General features: G+C 41.6%; 1 protein-coding gene across 1 annotated transcript; it reads left to right on the top strand.

Moving 5' to 3' along the window:
• The first annotated feature begins 4190 nt into the window (after nucleotides 1–4190).
• LOC129824999 (serine protease 27-like) lies at nucleotides 4191–12458 on the top strand. Its single transcript, XM_055884627.1, has 6 exons — nucleotides 4191–4274; nucleotides 9039–9059; nucleotides 9178–9340; nucleotides 10884–11152; nucleotides 11340–11488; nucleotides 11833–12458. The coding sequence occupies exons 1-6, from the start codon at nucleotides 4217–4219 to the stop codon at nucleotides 12118–12120; spliced, it is 948 nt and encodes a 315-aa protein (XP_055740602.1). The 5' UTR covers nucleotides 4191–4216; the 3' UTR covers nucleotides 12121–12458.
• Nucleotides 12459–13024: the final 566 nt, after the last annotated feature.

Below are 13024 nucleotides of genomic sequence, written 5' to 3'. Positions count from 1 at the left end.
CCTCTTCCTGTCTGAGTCTGTAATACCAACATGTTTCAAGCAGACCACCATAGTCCCTGTGCCCAAGAACACTAAGGTAACCTGCCTAAATGACTACATGACCCGTAGCACTCACGTCTGTAGCCATGAAATGCTTTGAAAGGCTGGTCATGGCTCACATCAACACCATTATCCCAGAAACCTTAGACCCACTCCAATTTGCACACTGCACCAACAGATCCACAGACGATGCAATCTCTATTGCACTCCACACTGCCCTTTCTCACCTGGACAAAAGGAACACCTATGTGAGAATGCTATTCATTGACTACAGCTCAGTGTTCAACACCATAGTGCCCTCAAAGCTCATCACTAAGCTAAGGACCCTGGGACTAAACATCTCCCTCTGCAACTGAATCCTAGACTTCCTGATGGGCCACCCCCAGATGGTAAGGATAGGTCACAACACATCCGCCACGTTGATCCTCAACACGGGGGCCACTCAGGGGTGTGTGCTCAGTCCCCTCCTGTACTCCCTGTTCACTCATGACTACACGGCCAGGCACAACTCCAACACCATCATTAAGTTAGCTGATGACACAACAGTGGTAGGCCTGATCACCGACAAGGCTGAGACATTCTATAGGGAGGAGGTGAGAGACCTGACTGTGTGGTGCAAGGACAACAACCTCTCCCTCAACGTGATCAAGATAAAGGAGATGATTGTGGCCGATAGGAAAAGGAGGACCGAGCACGCCCCTGTTCTCATTGACGAGGCTGTAATGGAGCAGGTTGAGAGCTTCAAGTTCCTTGGCGTCCACATCACCAACAAATTAACATGGTCCAAGCACACCAAGACATCCGTAAAGAGGGCACGACAAAGAGTCCTCAGATCCTCAAAAGGTTCTACAGCTGCACCATCGAGAGCATTCTGACGGGCTGCCACACGTTGACTCTGTACCGGTACCCCCAAAACGTTTTTTGTTATATTTTCTTGGAACTGCGTTGTTGGTCAAGGGCTTGTAAATTAAGCATTTCACCTGTTGTATTCGAGGCATGTGACAAATACAATTTGATTTGATTTGATAGTTCAGCTATTTTACAAATGTTCATATTTGTTTCCTCCCTCGTTTAGCATGTGTTAATAACATCAGTCCACTTTCTCTCCCCCAGGTGGCTATGCGCAGCAGTTAAAAATGATTACATGCTTCATATCGGCTTTTTGTCTTGTTGCTCTTTTTATACTTTGAGGGATTTGTGTGCTCTAGTGTGAGCTGTCTCCCCTCTGTCTGTCTTCTCCAGTGTGTGGCACTGATTCTCTCAACAAAGATTGTGGGGAGTCAGGATGCTTTATCAACAAAGAGTGGGTCCTGACTGCTGCTTATTGCTTCTCCAGGTACAAAGACCTAACCTTACCCATCCGCCAACCCTTACAGTATATTATGTCAATGTGTGATTGAAAGGTCTATCTACGCTGTATTTTCCTACGTACTGTTTCATCTATTGTATTCAAGTATTTTTATGACAACTCTACCATGTCAATTATAATAAATTAACTTCAGTTAACTTGCACATGAACATTTCCTAAAGAAAATGTGTGCTTGCTGGCTGGTCTTGCATTATTACTGGTTGTCAAAAAAGTTGTAGCAGTGGTAGTGACTCCAGAGAGCTATACATCACAGAATTGTGTAAACAGTGTCAGCAAGCACACTAATAATAGTTAGCATCAACTTTCTTCATTCTCAGCACCAGCACGTCCAACCTGCTTGTCTACCTGGGCCGGCAGAATCCGCAAAGCATCAACTCCAACGAGGTATCCCAAACAGTCTCTCAGATCATCTGCAACCCGAACTACAACAGTACAACCAGCGACAATGACATATGTTTGCTGAAGCTCTCGTCACCCGTCACCTTCACTGACTACATCCAGCCGGTCTGCCTGGCAGCAGTGGACAGCACCTACTTCACTGGCACTACTAGCTGGGTCACCGGATGGGGCGATATCAATAGTGGTGGTGAGATCTGATGGTCACGATGCTGACTTTGCATTGACAAGCCATACGTACCCTTTATATACCTATACATGTAACCACTTTTTTTGCCCGTTCCGTTTATACCAAAACAGTTGGAGCAGACCACGAAAGATCAGAAATTTACAATAAGTGTGTTTTAATTCAATGTGAAAATGAATCTACTGATAAATATGTTCTTGTGATGTAAATAAGTTGGAAGGCAAATGACATTTTGTAATGCTACAGGATTACATTTGGTTGTTTATCAGAACTCAGTTGTTAAATGCCTTTCTATTTAGCCATCACAATTGATGATGAAATTTATTTTTTGTTGTTGTATATTGCGGGACTAAGCACACACCCCTGAAGGGCCCCCGTGTTGAGGGTCAGTATAGTGGTGTTGTAGCCTACCCTTACTGCCTGGGAGTGGCCTGTCAGGGAGTCCAGGATTCAGTTGCAAAGGGAGGTGTTCAGTCCCAGGGTCCTTAGCCTGGAGGGGATTATGGTGTTGAACGCTGAACTGTAGTCAATGAACAGCATTCTCACATTCTCACATTCTCACGTAGGTGTTCCTCTTGTCCTGATGGGAGAGAGCTGTGTGAAGTGCAATCGAGATTGCGTCGTCTGTGGATCTGTTGGGGCGGCATTCGAATTGGACTGTGTCTGGGATGATGGTGTCGATGTGTGCCATGACCAGCCTTTCAAAGCACTTCATGATTACAGATGTGAGTGCTACAGGACGATAGTCATTTAGGCAGGTTACATTGGAGTTCTTGAGAACAGGGACAATGGAGGTCAGCTTGAAACATGTAGGTGTACCCAGTAAAACAGCTGTTAAGCTGAACATTGAAATTGGTTACATTTCTACCTCCACCTCCACAACCTATGATGTGTTAGACCTGGGATATCGTTCAAATAAAAGCAGCCTGCTTTCCTTCCTCCCTATTCACCGATTTCAAAAGGTTGGATTTGGTAAAAACCAAAAGGGGGAAGGCCTTGCCTGTTCAAATCCAGTCATCCACAGATCAGTGTTTATCTCAAAAAAAGGAAGAAAGGAAACCAGAGTGGACGCAAGCGTGGAAAGAAGGGTGTACTTAAAAGTATTCTAAGTACCTCTGTTTTGAATTTATACATTTGCTGGATTAGGTTGGTCCAGGACTCTCGTGGTCTGCCCCCGAGAAGGGAGGCACTGCCTCAAAAATGAGTCTCTCTGGGGATAAAGAGAAGGGGGGGTGGCGTTGTCTTTAAAATGAGATAAAGGGGGGCGCTGCCTCTAAAATTAGTCTCTCTGGGGATAGAGAGGAAGGGGCACTACCTCTGAAACAAGTCACTCTAGATGACATGATGCCAACAGCAAAGCTGTGAGGTAGGACACAAGGGTGTGTGTGTGAGTGAGTGAGTGAGTGAGTGAGTGAGAGAGTGAGTGAGTGAGTGAGTGAGTGAGTGAGTGAGTGAGTGAGTAAGTGAGTGAATGAATGAGTGAGTGAGTGAGTGAGTGAGTGAGTGAGTGAATGAATGAATGAATGAGTGAGTGAGTGAGTGAGTGAGTGAGTGAGTGAGTGAGTGAGTGAGTGAGAGAGTGAGTGAGTGAGTGAGTGAGAGCAGGTGCATTCACACAGGTGTGGTTTTCAGAGTTAATTAAGCTATTAACATCCCATCATGGTTAGGGTCCTGTATAAAAATGCCGGTTGCCAAATATTTTGGCTACAACGGATAGAGGAAGAAATGGCAGTGACTTTGAAAGGGTGGTCTCAAAGGGGCATAGGGGGTTTAAAAAGTGTGTAGGTATGTATGTTTACTCTTTAATTGTAAGGATGATAGAATTACAAATACAGGATTTTAATTTAACTGAGAATAATTGAAAATGAAGAGTGCTGAATGAGGCAAAGCAGGGGAGGACATACGCACAGAGAGGAAGAGCGAGAGAGAGACAGAGAGAGAGAGAGGACCAATGACATGTGTCACGAGGCATGTGTCACACCCTGACTCAACAATACAAGCTATTACCTACCTATGTACATACCACAGGAGACTGAGGACGGCTCATAATAATGTCAGACATGGAGCTAATGGAATGGGTCAGTGTGGTGAGCCATTACCACAGTCCATCCTCCTCAATTAAGGTGCCACCAACCTCCTGTGGTACATACCTCCTCCTTCAACCAAAGACAGGACACACAGTATTTTAATGACAGCACATACACAAAGCCGTAGCAGCTGATAGGATGGAGTCGGGGTGGGCATTGTGTGCTGTTGTAGTAGCGTTGACCTGCATGGGAAAAGGTAATAGAGAATTATTATTATTAAAGACTAGCATTCTACTTTGAGTTACTTTCATACATTTAGAGAAAACTCACCAAATTCACACTTTATTATGAAGTACTGTACATTTCCAAGTAAATTATTTTACAGTTTGACTAGATTCCTATATCGACAGAGATTGGGTTCTTTCCCAAATGAATAAAGGAAAGTTTAGACGGCATTAAAACGGTGAATATGTTTGATCTCACTGCTTTTACAGTATATTACAGGACCATAATCTATTTTGGTCCGTGTTTATATTTGTTTTTGTAATGATTACTGCCTCATTTTGAGAGACCCTCCCCCCCAAAAAGTTGAGTATTTAGAAAGTTGAAGTTATCTATGATTAGTAATTTAAATTATACATGTCTATTGAAAGGACGTAATCATTCTTATACTGAACCTTTCAGTGTAATAAAAGTCACATGACACCACTATAATTAATATGATAGCCAAAACATTCTTCACAGGACTGTCCCAAGTGATGTTACTGTTTAACAAAAACAAAGTGGTTTCCACGCTGACTAAATCAAAGATTCTCACTCAAACTACCGTTATATCTACTTCTTCTTATTAAAAGACAACAATATATATATACTTTAAATTGAACCTTTATTTAACTAGGCAAGTCAGTTAATAAGAGCAAATTCTTATTTACAATATCGGCCTACCCCGGCCAAACCCGGAAGAGCTTGGCCAATTGTGCACCGCCCTATGATACTCCCAATCACGGCCGGTTGTGATACAGCCTGGATCAACAATAGACTCGTCTAACCAGACCACATTCATGTTGTTTATTGTTGAGTTTCACCCACTTGACATAGTGATACTACTGTTTAGATGTTAAATCAAATCAAGTTTTATTTGTCACATGCGCCGAATACAAAAGTGAAATGCTTACTTACAAGCCCTTAACCAACAATGCAGTTTAAGACAATCCCTAAAAAAGTTAAAGATAAGAATAACAAATCATTGAAGAGCAGCAGTAAATAACAATAGCGGGGCTATACACAGGTAGTACCGGTACAAAGTCAATGTGTCAATGTGCTTTTGGCACTGGTGCCGTGGTAATTGAGTTAATTATGTACATGTAGGTAGAGTTATTGAAGTGGCTATGCGTAGATAATAACAGAGAGTAGCAGCAGCGTGGGGGAGGGGGAAATGCAAATAGTCTGGATAGCCATTTGATTAGCTGTTCAGGAGTCTTATGGCTTGGGGGTAGAAGCTGTTTAGAAGCCTCTTGGACCTAGACTTTGGTACCGCTTTCCGTGCAATAGCAGAGAGAACAGTCTATGACTAGGGTGGCTGGAGTCTTTGACAATGTTTAGGGCCTTCCTCTGACACCGTCTGGTATAGAGGTCCTGGATGGCAGGAAGCTTGGCCCGGGTGAAGCTTGGCCCCGGTGATGTACTGGGCCGTACGCACTACTCTCTGTAGTGCCTTGCGGTCGGAGGCCGTACAGTTGCCATTCCAGGCAGTGATGCAAGCCGTCAGGATGCTCTCGATGGTGCAGCTGTAAAACATTTTGAGGATCTGAGGACCCATGCCAAATGTTTTCAGTCTCCTGAGGGGGAATAGGTTTTGTCGTGCCCTCTTTACGGATGTCTTGGTGTGCTTGGACCATGTTAGTTTGTTGGTGATGTGGACGCCAAGGAACTTGAAGCTCTCAACCTGCTCCACTACAGCCCCGTCGATGAGAATGGGGGCATGCTCGGGCTTCCTTTTCCTGTAGTCCATAATCATCTTCTTTGTCTTGAGAAAGAGAATGAGACTAAGAATATAACAATGGATGTTCCAAACATGAAAATGTGGAAATGCCAGTTTGTTTACCTATCGTCTTTTCGCCCTTAGAAAGAAATCCACTGCGCAGCACTGAATGGTGTGTGAACAAAAGGGTTGATATGACAAAAACCCTACCAGCATTGAGTTACCAAAAGTTTCAGCTAGAGAGCAAAGTATATTCTTACCTAGTGGGCTGTTTCTGTGACAATAATATGCAGTGTATGCACAGAGTCTTTGGAAAGTATTCAGACCCGTTGATTTTTTCCACATTTTGTTAAGTTACAGCCTTATTCTAAAATGTCATTCAATACTTTTTCCCCTTGAGCATACTGCACACAATACACTATAATGACAAAGCGAAAACAGGTTTTTAGACATTTTTTCTAATTTATAAAAAATTAAAAACAGAAATACCTTATTTACATAAGTAAATACAGTTGAAGTCGGAAGTTTACATACACTTCGTTTGCAGTCATTAAAACTTGTTTTTCAACCACTCCACAAAATTCTTGTTAACAAACTATAGTTTTGGCAAGTCGGTTAGGACATCTACTTTGTGCATGACACAAGTAATTTTTCCAACAACTGTTTACAGACAGATTATTTCACTTATAATTCACTGTGTCACAATTCCAGTGGGTCAGAAGTTTACACACACTAAGTTGACTGTGCCTTTAAAGAGCTTGGAAAATTCCAGAAACTTATGTCATCGCTCTAGAAGCTTCTGATAGGCTAACTGACATAATTTGAGTCAATTGGAGCTGTACCTGCGGATGTATTTCAAGGCCTACCTTCAAACTCAGTGCCTCGTTGCTTGATATCATGGGAAAATCAAAAGAAAACAGCCAAGACCTCAGAAAAAAAGTCTGGTTCATCCTTGTGAGCAATTTCCAAACGCCTGAAGGTACCACGTTCATTTGTACAAACAATAGTACGCAAGTACAGTATATACACCATGGGACGACGCAGCCGTTGTACCGCTCAGGAAGGAGACGCGTTCTGTCTCCTAGAGATGAATGTACTTTGGTGCGAAAAGTGTAAATCAATCCCAGAACAACAGCAAAGGACCTTGTGAAGAGGCTGGAGGAAACGGGTACAAAGTATATTTTTCCACAGTAAGTCCTATATCAACATAACCTGAAAGGCCGCTGAGCAAGGAAGAAGCCACTGCTCCAAAACTGCCATAAAAATGCCAGACTACGGTTTGCAACTGCACATGGGGACAAAGATCGTACATTTTGGAGAAATGTCCTCTAGTCTAATGAAACAAAAATAGAACTGTTTGGCCATAATAACCATCGTTATGTTTGGAGGGAAAAGGCAGAGGCTTGCAAGCCGAAGAACACCATCCCAAACTGTGAAGCACAGGGGTGGCAGCATCATGTTGTGGTGGTGCTTTGCTGCAGGAGGGACTGGTGCACTTCACAAAATAGATGGCATCATGAGGAAGGGAAATTCTGTGGTTATATTCAAGTAACATCTCAAGACATCAGTCAGAAAGTTAAAGCTTAGTCGCAAATGGGTCTTCCAAATGGACAATGACCCCAAGCATACTTCCAAAGTTGTGGCAAAATGGCTTAGGGACAACAAAGTCAAGGTATTGGAGTGGCCATTACAAACCCCTGACCTCAATCCTATAGAAATTTTGTGGGCAGAACTGAAAAAGTGTGTGCGAGCAAGGAGGCCTACAAACCTGACTCAGTTACACCAGCTCTGTCAGAAGGAATGGGCCAAAATTCACCAAACTTATTGTGGGAAGCTTGTGGAAGGCTAACCGAAACGTTTGACCCAAGTTAATCCATTTAAAGGCAATGCTACCAAATACTAATTGAGTACGTAAACTTCTGACCCACTGAGAATGTGATGAAAGAAATAAAAGCTGAAATAAATCATTCTCTCTGCTATTATTCTGACATTTCACATTCTTAAAATGAAGTTGTGATCCTAACTGACCTAAGACAGGGGATTTTTACTAGGATTAAATGTCAGGAATTGTGAAAAACTGAGTTGAAATGTATTTGCCTAAGGTGTATGTAAACTTCCGACTTCAACTGTACGTATTTACATTTTTTGCTATGGGACTTGAAATTGAGCTCAGATGCATCCTGTTTCAATCATCCTTGAGATGTTTCTACAACTTGATTGGAGTCCACCTGTGGTAAATTCAATTGATTGGACATGATTTGCAAAGGCATCCTGCTTCCATTGATCATCCTTGACAAGTCTTTGTGTGCCTTTCCATTTAATGTCCAACCAATTGAATTTACCACTTGTGGACTCCAATCAAGTTATAAAAACATCTCAAGGTTGATCAATGGAAACAGGATGCACCTGAGCTCAATTTCGAGGCTCATAGCAAATTGTCTGAATTCTTATGTATAAAAGGTTCTTCTGTTTTTTATTTTGAATACTTCTGCAAAAAATGTCTAAAAACCTGTTTCCACTTTGTCATAATGGGATACTGTGTGTAGATTGATAAGGAAACTTTTTTATTTAATCCATATTAGAATAAAGCTGTAACGTAACAAAATATGGAAAAAGTCAAGGGGTCTAAACTTTCTTAATACACTGGCTATCATTTTGTAGGGCATCATTCTATTCTGATAGAGCCACAAACTGTAAGATTTCCAGCTACTTAAAGGGATAGTTCAGCGATTTTACATATTTAGATATTTGTTTCCTCCCCCATTTAGCATATCTCTTTAAGCCAGAGGTATTCAAACTTTTTCAGCATCCTTAGAATCGATACATTTAGATTTATTTTCACATCAACAAACAACTTTAAATTCATAAAATGTTAATCTCTTATCAGAATCAATAAATACATTTACATTTACAAAATGCGTTTTATTTTTCAAATTATACTTAATTTTTTACTTTTTCATGCTTGAATAGTGCTTTAATCACTGTAACCTGGTAACTGTAAACCCCTTTAATAACACCAATCCACTCTCTCTCCACCAGGGGGCCATTCACAGGCAAATGGTAAGTTATTATTGCATGCAACTGCAGTGCTTCATATCAGCTAGGGTATCTTCCTTAATGCTGTGAGGGATTTGTGTGTTCAATCATGAGCTGTCTCTCCTCTGTTTGTCTTCTCCAGTGTGTGGCATTGCTTCTCTCAACACAAAGATTGTTGGGGGTCAGGATGCAGGGGCAGGGAGCTGGCCATGGCAGGCCAGTCTGCACAGCTCCAACAGCCATTTTTGTGGAGGCTCCCTTATCAACAAAGAGTGGGTGCTGACTGCCGCTCATTGCTTCCCCAGGTAGAATAACCTTACCCGTCCCCCAACCCATATATTATGTCATGGTGATATTGTAACATTTATATGCTGTCTTTGTCTATGCACTGAATTATCTATTTTAATAATGTATTAATCACTTAATTCAGAGAACTAATTCAAAGTATAATGTATTTTGGTAATTTTTTCAATTAAATAAATGTAACATGATAAATGTACATGTAACTGCCAAAATACAGGACATGTCAAAATATAAAGTGTCTTAATAGGATGTTGCGCCACCAGAACAGCTTCAATGCACCTTGGCATAGATTCTACAAGTGTCTGGAACTCTTTTGGAGGGATGTGACACAATTCTTCAATGAGAAATTCCATCATTTGGAGTTTTGTTGATGGTGGTGGAAAACTAATCTCCAATAAGTGTTCTTCGGTTTGATATCTGGGTTCTTCGGGTTGATATCTGGTGGCTGAGACACACACAACTTTTAACCCCTTATGATCCTCTGAGACTCCTCTTCAAAGTCACTTCTAACCACTTCTAGCCATGGTAGCCAAAATAATGTGCAACTGGATGTTTTTATACGTGACCCTGAAGGTTACGGTATGCTTCCCAGTCAAAACAGTTTGTGCATATATTATGACAACATTTTGTGATGTTTAAGTTCATTTTGGTGTTAGGCAGCGTACAGGTTTATTCGGCTGTTCAAGCACACCATTTTATTTTTCTTGAGGCAAGCTGAAGTTTGGTAGCCGAAGTCTACGCCCCTTCGTCGATGATTGGTCAACAGTAGGGATTCTTCAATGAAGTGTGTGTGTTGTCATCCAACGACAGACAACTAGTTTTCATTCACATTTTTTATCCTTTGAGAAAAACTGCACTAAACAGCTTAGTTTGATGTAAAAATGCTCGACTAAGACCTCCTCGGCCAAACACTTCAAATTAATGACAGGTTTCTTGATTTATCTTAGATTCTTTATCTTGATTCTGACTATTTTGAGGAAGTGTTAATGTATGTTGTTGCCACAGCGTCTCAAGAGGGACAAGCAGTAACAGCATTTAAAAAACACAGCACATCACAGAATGGGCGGTTTAAACCATTTCACCTGCGTTTATATTGAACGTCATCTGCGTTTACCAAATGCAGCAAGATGTCTTTTCTGCTTTTTATATTTCATTTTCTGCTTGAAAAATACAAAATCCTGCGTTAATGCGGCCCCTGGTGATGGGATGTTAATTGCTTAATTGACTCAGGAACCAAACCTGTGTGGAAGCACCTGCTTTCAATTGACTTTGTAGCCCTCATTTTATTCAAGTGTTTCCTTTATTTTGGCAGTTACCTGTATGTGCTTGCTAGTTTGTACTGTACTTGTTTTAAAGTACAGTTAATGGTTGTCAAATAAGTTGTAGGAGTGGTAATGACTCCAGTGAGGTGACATTATCTCTCTAAAGTACATCACTGAATTGTGCAAACGGCATCAGCAAGCACACTAATAGTCTAATAATCACATGAATAATAGTCTAATAATCACATGAATAATAGTTAGTCTCAACTCTCTTCATTCTCAGCACCAGCACGTCCAACCTGCTTGTCTACCTGGGCCGGCAGACTCAGCAAAGCATCAACTCCAACGAGGTATCCCAAACAGTCTCTCAGATCATCTGCCACCCGGACTACAACAGTGCAACCAGCGACAATGACATATGTTTGCTGAAGCTCTCGTCACCCGTCACCTTCACTGACTACATCCAGCCGGTCTGCCTGGCAGCAGTGGACAGCACCTACTACACTGGCACTACTAGCTGGGTCACCGGATGGGGCAATATCAATAGTGATGGTGAGATCTGATGGTCCTGATGCGGACTTTGCATTGACAAGCCATACATCCCTTTATATACCTGTACATATATCCACTTTTTTGCAAGTAAATGTTGTTCCAATACAGTTGGAGCAGAAAAGAAAGGATCAGAAATGTATACAACAGAATATCAGCAAAAGTTAATTTCATGGTCTCTCCTCCTCAGTGCCCCTTCCATCACCCGGGACCCTACAGGAGGTGACTGTGCCAGTAGTGGGGAACAGGGAGTGTAGCTGTCTCTATACTGGATTTAGTTCAATCACAAACAACATGATCTGTGCTGGTCTACTGAGTGGAGGAAAAGATTCCTGTCAGGTGATGGATGCATTGCTGTGTTTCATTCCAAATAGTTGCAGAGCCAAAGCTGCAGTTTAGCTGCAGTTTGCAGAGATATGATTCAATGACAAAGAGATGATAAATCAATCTCATGAGAACTTCTAATGGCAATTTCATTGTTCACTGACCCTGATGATTAACCTGGTGAAATCTTAAATTTCACCTGTGGCTCAGTTGGTAGAGCATGGCACTTGCAACACCAGGGTTGTGGGTTTGATTCCCACAGGGGACCAGTACGAATAAAGTATGCACTCACTACCGTAAGTCGCTCTGGATAAGAGCATCTGCTAAATTACTAAAATGTCAAATGTATCCCTCTACAGGGAGACTCCGGGGGGCCAATGGTGAGCAAACCGGGTCAGGTCTGGATACAGTCTGGAGTTGTGAGTTTCGGACAAGGCTGTGGCGACGCAAATTTCCCAGGAGTGTACACCCGAGTGTCCCAGTACCAGACCTGGATCAACAGCCAGATCAGCACTGACATGCCAGGCTTCGTCACCTTCTCCTCCAGTGGGACTGACTCTGATCTCAATGTCTCCTGTAATGCACTGTCCAATGGGATCACACTCTTCTCCCTCTCTCCTATTCTCGTGTCTCTCTATCTCTTCTAATAGAGGACGCTTAACTTTACTTACTGTATGTGATAAGTACTGTAATAGTATGTTTATACACTGATCCAAAAGTGATGGGTTTATTTTAATATGAATCTACTGTATCTACTAATACTTGTTGATTGTGATGTAAGCCATTAAGTTGGACAGCAAATGTCATTGTGCTATAGTATTACATTTGGTTGTTCATCAGAGCTCAGTTTCTGATTGTTGTTTGCAGCTATGCTTAGCTATCACACTTAATGCAACTTGTTTTTCTCCATTTAATCATGAACTTATGTATATTTGTCCATCTTGAATAGACTGTATCTGCAAATAAATACACTATTTACAGTGAACTACAGCTATTTACCATTGAGCTGAGAATGTCTTTCAACAATCTCCTATCATGTAATGGTGGGCAGGCAGGTAACTACCAGCAGTCTGCCCACATCCTCTAGCGTAGAATGTTAACAGACTGATATAAATTCCAGGGGTGCCTTTATTTAGACCAAGACCATAGTAAATAGTTGCGATACTGTTTACTCCAATGGGAAAATGTTTCGCAAAGAAAACGAGTTTCTAGTGGACAAATTCAGGTAGGTCCCTAACAAACCATTCTGTTGGCTTCCATTTGGTTTGTTTGGTTCCTAGTGAATAGACCCCAGTTGTTAACCCTCCTACCCAGATTGGGCCATACCAACTCACTTCTTCAGAGAGGTAACATCATCTCTCTAGTGACACTGAACAAAAATATAAATGCAACATGTAAAAGTGTTGGTCACACGTTTCATGAGTTCAAAAAGAAATCCCAGAAATGTTCCATACACAGAAAAAGCTTATTTCTCTCAAATGTTTTGCACAAATTTGTTTCCATCCTTATTAGTGAGTATTTCTCCTTTGCAAAAATAATCCATCCACCTGA

Source organism: Salvelinus fontinalis, chromosome 27 (assembly GCF_029448725.1).
Source record: "Salvelinus fontinalis isolate EN_2023a chromosome 27, ASM2944872v1, whole genome shotgun sequence".
NCBI classification, from domain to species: Eukaryota; Metazoa; Chordata; class Actinopteri; order Salmoniformes; family Salmonidae; genus Salvelinus; species Salvelinus fontinalis.
This window is presented reverse-complemented; position numbering and strand designations above follow the sequence as displayed.